The 15,737-nt window shown below is 45.2% G+C and overlaps 1 protein-coding gene across 18 annotated transcripts in view; it reads left to right on the forward strand.

Annotated features, from left to right (window-relative positions):
* Kiaa0040 (KIAA0040 ortholog) overlaps positions 1-15,185 on the forward strand; it is a 37,570-nt gene extending 22,385 nt beyond the window's left edge. For 15 of the 18 annotated variants that reach the window (XM_087579799.1, XM_087579793.1, XM_087579792.1 and 12 more), the window contains one exon: positions 11,694-15,185. In XM_087579799.1, the coding sequence (XP_087435925.1) occupies positions 11,824-12,126 (303 nt within the window). In that variant the 5' untranslated portion in view covers positions 11,694-11,823 and the 3' untranslated portion in view covers positions 12,127-15,185. Of the gene's footprint in view, positions 1-7,831; positions 7,956-11,693 lie in introns of all 18 variants that reach the window. The other 3 variants (XM_087579795.1, XM_087579787.1, XM_087579798.1) reach the window with 1 other exon arrangement.
* The last annotated feature ends 552 nt before the right edge of the window (positions 15,186-15,737 follow it).

Genomic DNA, 15,737 nt, shown 5'->3' on the forward strand with positions numbered 1-15,737 from the left:
ACCAAGCAAAGAGATAGATGAAGTTTTGAGCAAGTAGAGAGTCCCAGGATGGGACACAATGGATAAAACAGAAAGGAATGCAATGCAATGTTCAGAAACAGTAACAGGGCTACATGATGGAGACGGGGACCAAATGATGCAGCCAAGGTAGAGATGATGAAGGCGTGGACCAGATGATAGAGACAGGGACCAAATGATGCAGCCAGGGTAGACATGATGAAGGCGTGGACCAGATGATAGAGACAGGGACCAAATGATGCAGCCAGGGTAGAGATGATGAAGGCGTGGACCAGATGATGGAGACGGGGACCAAATGATGCAGCCAGGGTAGAGATGATGAAGGCGTGGACCAGATGATGGAGACAGGGACCAAATGATGCAGCCAGGGTAGACATGATGAAGGCATGGACCAGATGATGGAGACAGGGACCAAATGATTCAGCCAGGGTAGACATGATGAAGGCGTGGACCAGATGATGGAGACGGGGACCAAATGATGCAGCCAGGGTAGACATGATGAAGGCATGGACCAGATGATGGAGACGGGGACCAAATGATGCAGCCAGGGTAGAGATGATGAAGGCGTGGACCAGATGATGGAGACAGGGACCAAATGATGCAGCCAGGGTAGACATGATGAAGGCGTGGACCAGATGATGGAGACGGGGACCAAATGATGCAGCCAGGGTAGAGATGATGAAGGCGTGGACCAGATGATGGAGACAGGGACCAAATGATGCAGCCAGGGTAGACATGATGAAGGCATGGACCAGATGATGGAGACAGGGACCAAATGATTCAGCCAGGGTAGACATGATGAAGGCGTGGACCAGATGATGGAGACGGGGACCAAATGATGCAGCCAGGGTAGACATGATGAAGCGTGGACCAGATAATCATGCAGGGGCACATGATGGGGATAATTTGTGGAATCTGATATAGCATTTATCTTTTACACTTCGTGTGATGTGGTAACATGGAGCATAATCTAGGGCTGAGAGCACAGTGGCCTGTTCCTGTGGGTACATGAACAAGAGCAAGGGGAACATGGAACCAGAAAGACTGGAAAGGAAGCTTCGCAAAGGAGGCTTCGGCAGTAACCCAACAGGGAGCAGTGACCTAGCCTTGGAAGTGAGGAGACATGGCTGGGTTTGAAAGGTATTTTGGAGTTAGAATCCAGATAATGGGGTCATGCTTTTGCTCAGCTTAAATGTTAGCAGAATTCCTTTATATGTCAAATATTCATTATCACCCATTATATGGTAAGCACAGAGCTAGTCTTTCAGGTCACACTGAGAAGTGTGAATCACTGCTTAGAGAGGCCTGGAGTGAGTACGAAAAACAAGTCAGAAAACATAAGAGTGTTTGAGACTTACATAACCTTTTCAATTTTTTCTAAATTCTTGTAATTTCTTTAAAAAGAAAAAACAAAATTGTAAGGCATTGAGATCAGGGCTCTAATATGGGATTGCCTCCATGAAAACTCAGAAGGAAAAGCAATCAGTTCGTGGGGGATAGGAGATATGGAGTCACACCACAAGGGGAGGCCTGAATAGCCAGGAGTCTCCCTGAGGAGTGGATGGAGGGAAGAGCTGGGAAGGCATGGGGCAGGTGAAACACTGCCGAGCATGGTAATGGAAAGGCAGGAAATGATCCTGGAAACTCAGTACAGATAGAGGATGGCAGTAGGGTGGATGAGGTTGGGGAGGGGGTGGATGAGGTTGGGGAGATAAGAGAAACAGGTCAGAGGAGACTAACCCTCCATGCTAAGGAATTGAGATCTCCCTATCACCCTGGGTCAAGCAGTGGGTACAAGTCACAGTGAGAGTCTAGAAAAAGTAAAGGAAGAAAAAAAAAACTGTAGACCAAGACTGGTTTGAGCACTTGGATGAATACATCAGCAAGGGGTTTGAATAGGGCACACCTCTTCCTCTCAGGACCATTTCCCTGACATTCCTCTTAACACCCACAGGGCCTAAGCTCTCTCTCTAAGCCCTGGTTCCACTTTGAGTCTCACCTTCTGCACATGTGCTACCTCCCACAATCCTGGATGGCCCTGTTTCTCTCCCCCGTTCCTTGCTTGTTGCTTCTGAGGGTCCTCATCCATATTTCTGAGGATCCTTGTCATCCCTCAAGTCACCTCTACAGAGACCACTGTAATCACTTCATTTATGGAAGCGAGGACGCATTTGGGTTTAATCTCCACTTACCTGTCTAATTTCTTCTCCTGTGGAGAGTAACTTGCTTGGCCACATCGCCCTTGTTCATGAGTCTATCAGCAGTGCCAAGGACGCAAATTCTCATGCACAAGTAGCTAATGGAGTACTGTGGGGGAAGGAAAGGGGACCAGGAAAAGGAGACGAAGGGTAGTATGACACGGAGGTGACAAAGCAGACTTGGGTACCACTCCACACAATCAGGGAAGTCTATGGAGAGAGGATGAAGTGACATATGTCTGCCTCTAAGTGATGTCCATTCACATTTCTGGAATCATTGGTTAGAAAAACAAGGAAGATATTTAGAGAGAGCCTCCGTGCCCCAGGAAAGCTAGAGAGAGGAAAAGTGTCTCTTTTAGAGACATATCAAAATTATGATATCAGAAACACATTAAAATGTTAAAAGGCGGGGTTGGGGATTTAGCTCAGGGGTTGGGGATTTAGCTCAGTGGTAGAGCGCTTGCCTAGGAAGCACAAGGCCCTGGGTTCGGTCCCCAGCTCTGAAAAAAAGAACCAAAAAAAATGTTAAAAGGCAAACCAAGTCATTAGCCAAGGAGCTGGGGGTGGGGTCCGAGGTTAAATCATCATAGTTATTGCTTATTTAGACTCTGAGACACTCTCCCAACTGGTGCAGTTATCTCTAACAACAGTCTACGACTGTCAGCTCTATTTTACAAGTGAGACTATTGAGCCCCAGAGAGAGAGAGAGAGAGAGAGAGAGAGAGAGAGAGAGAGAGAGCGCTAACGTGCTACACTTGTGGAAGAGCCAGGATTCAGAACCACCTCTCTAAGGCACTGAGGTGACCCATTCTTGGGTCAAAGTAGCTATCAAGGAGCACTGTGGAACTGACCACATGTATGTGGTAAGCAGTATCTATGTAAACTTGTTCATCAGCTACCTTGGCTGGGACAAGCTAACTGCTGCTATGGGAGGGGGAAGGAAAAACTGAACTCAGTACCTACCCACAGCAAAGGTGTATGAAGTCAACATTTGAGTTCTGCCTGTACTGACGCAGGGACATTTTCATTTCTGTGGTTCCCGGGCTATTGCAGCCCTTCCCTGGCCATATGAGTAAGCAGAACAGAGAGGACCTTGCATTTTTACAATACCACCTAGGTGTCAATTTTTAAGGACTTTATTGGAGAAAGCCTGCCAAGGAGATGAGCTGAAAGCAAGAAAGTACTGGTCCGGTCCTGACTGTGCCAGTTGCTAGGGGTTGACTTCCAGCAGAATAGATTCTAGATTTCTTGCTAACAAACTAAAGGAGTCACACCAGAGGCTCATCTCAAGGGTTGTCTAATGGAGGAAGTGCATTATAACAGAGCAACCTTTGGTTCTTGTCTTAGTTATGGTTTCACTGCTGTGAACAGACACCCTGACCAAAGCAACATTTATAAGGACATTTCATTGGGGCTGGCTTACAAGTTCAGAGGTTCAGTCCATTATTATCAAGGCATGGCAACATTCACGCAGACATGGTACAGGAGGAGCTGAGCGTTCTACATCTTTATCTAAAGGCCACTAAGGAGAGACTGGCTTCCAGGCAGCTAGGACAAGGGTCTTAAAGTCCACACCTACAGAGACACACCTACTCCAACAAGGCCATACCTCCTAATAGTGCCACTCCCTGGGCCAAGCATATTTAAACAACCACAGTCATTTTTAAGAACTCTGGGTATCCTAATCATTTCAATATTGATGGTATTTGTATTTTTGTTCAAAATTGTAAGCATAATTCCAGCATTGATTCTGGAGAAAAAATACCATCTATTTTCTTTCAACAATCAAATTCTCGTCACATATCATCTATGTGTGCTTTAGGGCAAGAACCTCCTCCACCTTTTATTATAACTAGTCATATGAATCAGTTAATTAAATTGGGGAAATATGCTTACTTTTATAATGTCCAGGACTGGGATTCAGAAACAAATATAATGTCCTGCAAGCAGATTATTTGCCATGATCCAGCAGGTTTTGTACAATGCAGTTCTTAACATTAGAGGGTACCTGTGTGTTCCAGATTAGCAAGGTAAGAGCTCTAACCAAAATACAACACAAATCAGCAGAGTCAGTAACCACGGGCTAAGGCTCTGCTCTGAGCCCTCACAGCCAGAGAAGCTTGCTTTGTAAACTGTGTGATATCATAACCCCGGGGATTTCACAAGGTGGGTGGTTTGAGAGCTGAGGCAAGGTTTGGGCAGCCAGAGTGGGTTAAGGTATTAGAGCTGGTGAGAGTCAGGAACTGCTCCCTGGGGTTCTTTGCAGATAAAAGAAAAATGTATATTTACATATTTTACACACAGGTGAGCGCACACACGCACACACACACACACACACACACACACACACACACACGTGTGCACGCGCACTCATTCAGACTCCTCATAGGAGACCGGAGCTAGAAAGTAGAGCCTAATAACACTTCCTCGTGTCTTGCAAAGTTCTTCTACTCACATCTGAAGAACATCTTAGCTTGGCTTTGTGTCCCAACCTCTCCACCACTATCCCCTCTCTACTGACACCGTTCTCTCCAAACAACTGGAATGAACCAGAATGTCCTCCTCTCCTCTGCCTCTCTAGTCTGTCTTCTCACACCTAGTGACAGCTTCCTTACAGAGTAGGACTACACATTCATTATCCCAAGGCTCTCACAGCATGGGCCAGACCTGAGCACAGCCCTGCAGCAGCTTTTGACTCTCAGAGATTTGATTCTCCCTCTCTGCAGAATGAGTCATGCCTGTGCACTGACTCCCATGGGTCCCAAAGCCTGATAGTAAGGCTTCAGCCTGCAAAAAGCCAGTCACTCCTTTGAAGCCTCACCTATCAGTTCAATAGTCCTCTAAACAAGCCTTTTCCTCTCTTGTCTCTGAATGCCAGAGTCTAGACTTAAAACCATAGACCTGCAGGCCGGCTGTAATCAGAAGGCTGCTCATGACGTCCCCTTTAGTTTGATGAAGTTGCGGGGATCTTTTTGTAATTTTTTGGGTTAAAATTACATCATTTGTGTATTTATAAATATCTACCTCTTTGCTTTCTTTCAAATTCATGACCTCTCTTTTCATGAAATTTTTTATACATATGTATATAATATACATACATAAATACTCCCAAATACCTAAGTACAACATGCTCAGTCTGTATGTTAATTGTAAGCATGTGTTCAGGGCTGAGCATTTGGCATTAGATAACCAATTGGTGTGCTCTTCCCTGGGGAAGATTGTCTCTTTTGCTCTTAGCATTCCTCGGTTGTCTGTAGGTTTTTGTGTACAGTTGAGCTTTCGTGGGCTTTCCCCCATCTATTTTAGGATGTCTGCTGTTGTCGTCCTTGGTCAGCTCATGTTTACACAGTCATGTTGGAGAGACTTTGTGCATGCAGCTTCTGACATTCCTAAAGACATACTCTCACAGCAAACTGTCTGACTCTCTGGCACATAAACCTTTCCACCACCGCTTCCACAATCATCCCCGAGCCTATGTGTAGGAGTCGTACTGTATGCATTCAGTGGGACTGGACTCCACAACTCTTCATTTTGATTGGTTGCAGTCTTCTGTAATGGTCTCCACCTATTGCAAAAAGCAGGGTTTGTTTGTTTGTATTAAGGGTGAGGACTACACTTCCCTGTGGTTATAAGGACAAATGATTCTAATGCAGTTAGTGTTGGATGGGGGTTATTTGAGATGATGTGCAAATAAAAGAAAGAATAAAACCTCTCCAGAAGCAGGTTGTTCTTCTACCAGAGCAATGAAGGACACCAATCTGTCCTTGGGAGTGGAGACCCAGTAGATACGGTGCAGGGGGGTGGGATTTTAGAAATGGGGACTTTGAAAGCAGAAAATTCCATCTTCAAGTCAGTTCCCCTATAGTCTCAAAGTGATGATTATCAAAGAAGTCTGCTGTGTTGGCCTTATCAAGACAATGTTTTTCTGGAGAAAGGGACAGTCCTTAGTTTAGGAGATCACCCTGTCCTTTGGACTCCCTTATCAGGAGCTTCCCAGGTTCGGACAGCCCATAGGTGTTATTAGTCAAATTTCCTGTCTAGTGCTTCTCGGCCCTCTTAAGACTATTTGGTCATTGACTCTTCTGTTAAGAATTATGAGTAAAGTAGTACTTGTAAGTTCTCCTCCAAAGTCTATGACTTCACTATCCCTGGGTAGTTAGCTGGGTTTCCAGTACCAGGCCTGGTTTCCCTCCTGTTGAGTGGGCATTAAGTCCAATTTAGCAAACTGTTGGTTACACCAAGGTATGTGTGCCACTGCCGCACCCTTAGGGTTAGCATGCTGGGCACACCTATTAGCATGCATCATGCTGCTCATTGGTTTGGTCCGTAGGCATCATAGCTGGATAAGGCTGTTGGCTGGGTTGCCTACCTCCTTTGAAAGATATGCATAGAAACTACTCAGCTGTAAGGAAAATTAAATCATGAACTTTACAGGTAATGAATAAAACTAGACAAGATCATATTGAGTGAGGTAACCCAGGCATAGGAAGACAAATGTCACATGTTCTCTCTCATCTGAGGCTCCTAGTTCCAAATGTTCAGATGTGAGTACATATCCTAGAGCGACTGCAGAAACCTTAAAGTGAAAATGGGACCATTTCTGGGGTAGCAGTAGGGGAACAATAAAGAAGGGAATAGCAGGGTGCAAATAAATGATCTGATGGTGAAAAAGAGGAAAATGGAGAGAGTGATGATGAGGAGTGGGGAGGACGATAAATAAAGGAGGGTAAAATAACAATAACGATGTCTGAAAAGTCACAAGTAATCATACTAGTAACAATCTACAAAAAAAAAAAGACCCACAATACAGAAATAAAACACGCATATATAATTTAAATGAAAATTTTCCATCTGGGTTGACAATGCTCCCTTAAAGAGCCAAAGACCACCTAACAAAACCCTCAGTACCAAACATTAAAAGCCCTCGTGTGAGTTGTTGGTCAAAGCTCTCCAAGGGACTCCTAAGACATATAGCGTATTGCTCTTGCCCTTGGGTACCTCCCAGAGGTATAAGATTAGTCCCTATTGCTGAAGATACCATGCACTTCAGACACCGAATCCAGAAGCCCCTAAGCTGGAGTAGAACTGAAAGATTCCTCCCTGAGGAATTTAGTGTGGTAGGGTCTTTTGTTTGGTTGGTTAGTTTTGTTTTGTTTTGTTTTGTTTTGTTTTGTTTTGTTTTGTTTTGTTGTAAGACAAGATTTTTCCATGTAACCTTGGCTGCCCTGGAACTTTCTCTGTAGACCAGGCTGGCCTTCAACTCAGAGATCCACCTGCCTTTGCCTCCTGAGTGCTGGAATTGATGTCACGCACGACCATCACCATGCTGGGGTGGTGGTTCTTCAACAGTGAGGACTGGGCTGAGAAGTAAGGCATAAGAACCAATAGCTCAAAGCTAGAATTAACCTGCTGTTTCTAGAGATAACCTGTTGCTTTATGGATCATATTTATATATTTTATAGTTTATAGACTGGGCCGTTTTGATCCTTACAGCATCATAGAGATGTTTATCAGCTTCATTTTGTAGTTCAGGTTCAGGAATGTGCCACGGTCAGACAGGTTCTTCTGAGGCTCAACTCAGGTCTTCTGGCTCCTGTATCACTGTTCCGCTCCAGGGCCTCATACCCAGACAGATAGAAGAAGCTTGTGGAGAAACAGCGATGAATGAATGACTCTTTGCAGCTCCATACCACAGAGGATTGTGGGGATCAATAATACTTTGTTTCTAGGAAACTGAAGGTAACTTTCCTCCATCCTCTCTTTCAATCCTACACCCACAAGGACAGCCACAAAGAATGATTGGCACCTATTGTTTACATTACGAGGCTAGATGAATGACATTTCTGTGTCAGTGATACTTGGAAGCAACCAAGGGACGGGGTCTTCCCAGAGTACATTCAGCCCACCGTGTGACTTCTTTTCCATTCTGTCCCATGGAAGCCCTAACTTTTCATTTGTACCACTAAGGAGACATTTGATTGTTTCCTGAAAATGCTAATAGCACAAAGCTCATAAATACTAATGAAACGCTATAGATTAGCAGAGCTCAGCAAGTAACCTAGGGAGCCTAGACAAGAATTCTTAGATTAAAAAATATAAAGAATACTTTTTAATCGAATTTCCCCCAGACTGGGTTCCCAAATGTTAATGAGTACTCTTCCTGGCTGTGTGGAGAGCTGACTCTAATAAGTACCTTTAAGAATGCAGAGGTGAATTATTGACTTAGTTTTAGTTGAAGAGAAATCTATTTATTCAGAGGCTATTTTAGGTGCCTCGGGATGGACGTGTTTAAGACAAAGGTGGGAGGGTCGGGGCGCCTGGGACATTGTGATAAACACATAATTCAAACGCACGATTCTATTTCAGCCAACTAAGCAATCTAAGTTGGAATGTGCTTATTATATTTGTCTTTTATGACACAACCTTCAATAATAATAATTGCCCTGGACTCTAAAAGCTGGTGTCAGAAATTATAACTTTGTTATTCATTGCCCAATCCCCTATGCCCAGCACAGACTCTGGCACAGATCAAATGTCCAATAAATGTTGGTTAAATGGATAAAGGACTTTCTTACAAAATTATCCAGAGCTTTTGAGATCTGCGATCTTTTTCTAAATGTCAACTCAGATCATGGTGACTGTTACCAAACTCCCACATAAGACCCATCTCCACCCTAGCCACCATCCACCCTTCTCACTTATCTTCCGGTCTCTGCCTCTCCCACCCTGAGCTTCAAGTTGATTGGAAGGCAGCCCATTGTCCCATTCATGTCCCACTCATCGCTCAGCATGGGATGTTTAAACATCACTTTTGCCCAGAGTTCTCAGTCAAAGCCTATGTATCTTTAAAGGAAACCTTAAGTGGCTAAAAGCTACCCTAATACTTTCCAGTCCCCTTTCTCTCCCTACTGCCCTTCTCCTGCCTGCAGAGCCCAGCACCACCTGATATAGAATAATGTGGTGTGGTGTCACTGAATGTGAATCCCAGGTACTGTGCCAGGAGCTCTTTGTCCCAGTATGGCTATGTGGAGGATCAAGGGGAAGGACACCTGAATCTTCCCACAACAGGACAGGAAACTCACTCCAAGTGAACCAAAAATATTGTTACATAAGACTGAAGCAAAGCAAGGGGTCATGGCAAAAAGTTGGGAAATTCTAAGAAGGAAAAGTCCTTATGTGGGGCATGGGTCCTACAGAGTTCTGACTGCACTGATGGTTACTTTTCTCTTCAAAGAGCCTGGAATCTTAGAATCAGAATGGGGTGCAGGCAGATCCATGTCATGGGGTATCTCCAGCCCTCCCAAGGGCCTAGACCATGCCTCTAGTAAAAGAACATAGCCCCCAAGAATGCACTCTTCTTTTGTTGCCATGTTGAATTTTAGTTTGGGCTTAGCTTTTCTGTAAGTCGGTGCTAAGGAAGGAGTTGGGTTTTGTTCTGTTTCTTTTGGGAAGTGTCTCATAATGAGACATCAATCTCCTCTCAGACTGCTCTACCGTAGACTGGGATAAATGCTTGAGTCAGTCTGTGGAATAGCCAACAGTTCTAAGAGTCTGCAAAATCCTGGGCTGCTTGCCAAAAATGGGTTAATTCTGTTCAAAGGGCTAGGAGGCCCAGAGCAATGCCTGTGAACGCATTGGAGATCCAGAGCCAAACTCCCCAGAATGAGTAAGTCCAGCTGTGCTACGTACCTTGTGACTTGTGCTTCCGCCTCCAGCTGCAGGATGGAGGACAATAGCACCTGCTGCGTATGGCAATAATGAGTCAGTGCGTGAGAAGCGAATTAATAGGTAGAAAGCCCCTAGAACAGTGCCTGGCATATAAGTGCTTTAAAAACATAGGCTAAAAACCATCATTGTACTTTTATAGCATTGCTTTAGTTCCTGTGGACCAATGGGTACAGTGCTAGGTGCCAATCTGTGCAGATGCAAAGACTGGGCAAATAATACCATTGGGATTGGGGCCACACATCGGTAGACCAGGTCAGGTGGGGCTGAGATGGACATATGGCCACTGAGTATACAGGACGATTGTCAAGCATGTAATTCCAGGAACTAGACCTCCTCTAGAAGAACCTCTAGGACACCATACAACCTACCACGCTGTCTGAAGCACAACTTTAACCTCCAGGCAATAGAATTAAATAGGAACTCATCTGGGATCCTGAGCCCAGGATACACACAGGTCTCTTGGTGCAATGCCCACAGCTACTGCTCACTTAAAAGACAAAATGCCCCACCCATTCAGGAGTGTGCAGCTGGGTGATTGTTGAATTCAAGCCTAACCTGCTTCACTCATGGAGACCCTGTTGATCGGAAAGTACCAAGCACTGCAGTATAATCCACACCATTCTCACCGTCTAGACGGCAGCACCCTTGGGAGAACGCTAGATTCATTATCCAAAACTCTGGGTGCTCACTACAACTCCTGCTAGCCTCAGACATCCTGCTTCCCCACAGTAGACCTTGTGTTTGCCACCTTTAAGTAAAACAGCTGGCCAGAAGTCTCCAGCCAGAAAATCGGTCACTCTCTATACTTGAGTCCAGGGTAGTGTGTTACACAGGGAGAAATTTCTTAAACTTCTCTGAATGGTGTTTGTTCCCAGAGTCATCTCTGAACACAGGGACTGCAGGATTCACGGGACTTTACACCTGAGAGCTGACCCCCAAGATATATGTGGAGAGGTGGACCCGTGACAGAAGAGATGGTACATGTACAAGAACGCAAGGGTGCCCGCTGTCCACTGAGCTCAGAGTAGGGGCCCCCGTGCCTATTCCCGAGCATCTGTTCCCAAGGAGATGCTAGGTTTCTTTCCCCTGAGAAAAAGGAAATGGGTAGGAAAGAGACCAGGAAGATTTGCTTGGAAGCAGCCAATGAGATGACAAAGAGAGAGAAGGTAGAAAGCAGAGAGGACCAGATACAGGAGTGGAGTGTAAGGAGAAGGGAAGAGAGAGTGTTGGAAAGAGAGCAGGCACCCGAGGAGGGTGGCAGGCATGTGACAGGATGAGGACTGATGACCTCTTAGCCAGGAAGAGGCCATCTGATCTTGTGTTTAAGCTTTAGTAAATATCAAAACTGGTAAGCTGTGCTCCTTGGGCCTCAGACAAGGGGCTACCATGTGGGAAATACATGTTCATCACCTGTCTGGTGAGCTAGGGTACAGGAGGAGAATAAACCAAAAAGCACATGATATACACACCAATTAATTTATTCAACAACTGCTAAGCACCTAGTATATACCAGGTCTGACATAATACTAACTCTTTTATCCTAAGCCCAATAGCATTTGTATACATAGTGAGAATGGGTTAAAGGTTATTGACTCGTTGCATGTATTTTGCTCATTGAGTGTTAGTATGATTTCAGAAAAGTTTGCAAATCATTAGTTCTCTTTTTTAAGCATACATCCTCTGACACTATGAAAATGGTAGACCGTCGCTGCTGCATTTCTCTTGAATTGTCCATTTTACTTTCTCCAGGTGCTCCCAGTGGCTTCCCCAAATGTGAAGCCAAAAGAAAAATAAATTCCAAGTGGCTAACACCGTGTTCTGTGAGGCCCAGGGCTTGTTAGATAATTGGGATCCTCTGGCCCCACACTAGCCCAGCACCATGGAAAGAAACAGTACCTTCTTCGACTCCATCTGGGAAACCATCCTGACCAGACACGAAAGAGGGGTCTTCAACACCGTCTGCCTGGCTGTGCTCCTGGGGCTGCCCCTGGTGGTGCTTCTCACCCTCTTCTTCATCTGTTGCCATTGCTGCTGTAGCCGGCCACCCAAGAGCAACCAACAGGCAGAACAGAACAAGAAGAAAAAGAAAAAGAAGAAGAAGAAGAAGAAAGATGAAGACCTCTGGATCTCTGCTCAGCCCAAGCTCCTGCAGATGGAGAAGAGGCCATCACTGCCTGTCTAGTGAGCAAGGAAGCCAACCACAGAGACTTAGAGGAGTCTTTAAAGTGATGCATTTACACCCACAGATTACTCAACCAAGGGACAGATTTCAGACTGAGCATCCCAATGGACCAGAGTGTATAGACAATTCTTACAATGTCTTGGCAGCTATGTGTCTGATAACAGTGCTCTCTGGTGTAGCATGTGCTGTGGTTTCTGGTATACTCTCTCACAAAAGCACAGAAAACATGTATACATGCATCTTAGATAGCATTCAACTCTGTATGCATCATATGTATGCACATTTGGACAACAGGTACATGGGACAGGATATTCTATTTATCACGTGGCCATGTAATAAGTATTTTTGCTCAAATATACCTACCTGAAATGCCTATGGGAAGGCATTCCGGTTTGGGCACATGTGCACAATTAAGTAGCCATGATGCAAGTTGGCATTATGCACTGTCTGTATGCCACACAGGGTGGAGACGGATGCTTCCTGTTTCTATTCCTACATAGCATTTACTGGAAATGCATTTGGACATTCTAGGAACCTGGTACAGTCCCCACTTCGCTATACATTGATATGGATAGCAGGTGGCTTCTATATGTGCCTGACCTTTTTCCTGTACCTAAAAGTTTAAAGTATGGCTCCAAATCCACTCAAAGCTCTTTGCTTGCAATTCACGACAAGGTCCTCATTACCTCTGACAGCTGTTTAATGGGGTCCCAGACCTCTCGGGGACATTACCCCATAACTACTCAGCAAGGTGCCCTTTTCTAAGCAGTGATAAACAGCTCTTGGCAGTGACTACAAGAAAGCTATGGAAATCCGCATATTCACTTCATTGGACTGCAGGTGTGTATCCATGAGATGTATATGGAGATAGAAAGGGTAAAGCAATGGCCCACAGGAGCTAGCTATAATCCGTGTGACCAGGGCTTTCAGAATGAAAACAAGTGAGATCATCCCAAGTCCAGTCTCATAACCAGTGCACATGCGCGCACGCGCGCACGCACGCACACACACACACACACACACACACACCACAACACATACCAGAAGCAATCCCTTGTGCTTGCAGCAGTGCAGGATGTGTCTCGGGTGGGAGGTAGAAGCCATAGTTTAAATGAAAGATAAAACTGTAAAGATATTTGTTGCCATTTATGTTGAAGCTCAGGCACATAGCTTGTACACAGTAGGTACTCAGAACTGTGGATGGATATACAGTGATGTTAAGGATAAACTTGTAATACCTCACAGGTCCCCCAAGTGACCTACTCATTTAAGAGACCCCATTAACTGCTCCAGAAGCTGAGACAAAGCATTGAGACCTGGGTGGTATTGATATATGTGCTCTGTGGTACCTGAGGCCATGCCATATTCTGAGTGGAGGAGAGCCCTCCCCCACCCCCCCAGCCTCCACAGGCTCGAAAAACAAAAAACAAAAAAAAATCAAATTGCTTGGCATTTTGATTGTATTGTGGCCGCGTTACAAAGGCAGAGAATTCCCAGCTTGGAGGTGATTACACTCTAACAGCTCATTTGCACATCTACTGGGGAGCGCTATAAATATTGTCCCTACAGAGACCATTATAGACAGTGGAAAAAATCACTGTCTAATTAATGACATAGCCAAATTATGACATTATAACAGCAAGAAAAAAATTCCTGGACTCGATGAGACTGTGTGAATGGAAGGTTGTACTCCATTTGTTCAGCTGGGCTGCCTGGTACTCGTGGTTCTACTCCGACTGTGCTCCAGGCCCTTGGAGGGTAGCTGCCTAGTGGTAGTTCTTACAGCTGGGTCAGTCACATTCACTCACTCATCCTGCATAACCTCAATGTCACTAGGCACTCAGGCCTTCCACCCACAGGCCTCTCTGACCAAAGCAACACTTTCTGATTCTCTACCACCTTGCCACATAGGGAGTTGTGGATTACCTGGCTGTCCCCCACATGTCACATAATAGTCAGTCTTCTCCCCTTCTGTGCTACTTGGTACCCACCAGATGTCCTTCCCACTTCTCTCAGTCACCCTAAGACAGAAGACTTGGGGGAAGAGGTGGAGACACAGCAGAGGTGGGATGTCAGATACAGGATCAGGGACCATACGAATAACACTGTTTCCGTGACAACTGGCTGCCAGTTTGAATTAAGACAGAAGTCGGTTTTTACTGATTGCCATAGTGAAGCTTCCGTCTCCGGGCCCAGTGTACCTACTGCTTCCTGATCAAATAGACTTGAGCTAGTTCCTGTCACGAAACATCCAGAAGGGCAATTCCCAGTTGTTTCTGTATCCTGGAATCCAGGAGTCCCAACCCTGATTGGATCACACTTCCTGTCACAGACTGTCTGACAGCCGGGTCCACGATGTGATAGGCCCTCCCACAGATGCCAGAGAACAGAGACCCAAAGTGGTGCTTGGTACTGCCTTCCTGCCTCACACCCTGCCAGTCCTTCTCGTGTTGCTTCTTCTCCTTGCATCATACCAGGTCCTTCCTTTATGACGACACATTTTCCCCTTGCTTCATCCCAGAGTTACCATGGATATAGTCGTGGGGTAGGGGGCTTGGGACCTGTGCCTACCTGATCCACCTAGGTAAGTTAATGGAACAAAAGAGGCTCCAGGGAACTGGAGGAATGGCTCAGCAGTTAAGAGCACTTGTTGCTTTTGTAGAAGACGCAGGTACCAGGCACGCATGTGGTACGCATGTATACATAGGCAAACCTCTCATACACATCAAATAAATCTCTTTTAAAAGTAGGATCCACAAAGAATAGACCTTCTAAACTGGCATGGACTTGGGCGTAGGGTTGTTCCCACCCACGGTGGACTTCTAATCTGCCTTGGTCATACTCAGAAACCATCAGAGGGGTCTTTATCCATTGTTCTGTGGACTTTTTTGATTTCTTGGGAGGAGGAAAAAGAACAGGAAAATGTAAAGAAAAAGCAGTCACTTTTTTGAGAAGAATATATAAATGATCCAAGCTGTACAGTATTTGTCAGTGTTTTGTTTCCTGTAAAATTCAAATACATATAAAAGTTTATTTAAATAAATATTTTGAAAATGAAATCCTCCTGGCATGTTGGAGTGCGTGACTGGCTTATCACTGAGATTTATTCTCACACAGAATTCACAGAGGCAGCGGCTCTCCTTGCCTGGTCACTGCCCTCCTAGAATCTCAGGTCTGAGGACCAGCAATGTGGCATCTCTCCCTTCTATACAAAGCAGGCAACTTTGGAAGCTGAACTGAGCAACAGTGGCCGCAGAAAACACACTTGCACTCCCAGATGGCACCTAGAAAACATTTCTCCAGTGAAGTCAGTGTCTTTTTATAGGAGAACAAAGAAATAACATTTGGGTTAATCTAGTGCTAAGAAGCAAAAGACCAAGGACTGCGGCAGTAGCTATCAGGGACACAGATACCTGTGTCTGTGTGCATGTGTTTATATAAGCACATGCACCCTTTTTCTAAGTCATCCACAACTTTGTGCTAGTTAGAAAATGAAGTAACTCAGATGCTCTTGATTTACCCAACAATGCTAAGTAGGTGCTACCTAGAGTGCGGGCCAACAGAAGCAAGATGGTGAAATGTTCTCTACCGGCACTGCCCAATCTGGTACT

The sequence above is a fragment of the Rattus norvegicus genome, chromosome 13, assembly GCF_021556685.1.
Source record: "Rattus norvegicus strain SHRSP/BbbUtx chromosome 13, alternate assembly SHRSP_T2T, whole genome shotgun sequence".
Taxonomy (NCBI): domain Eukaryota; kingdom Metazoa; phylum Chordata; class Mammalia; order Rodentia; family Muridae; genus Rattus; species Rattus norvegicus.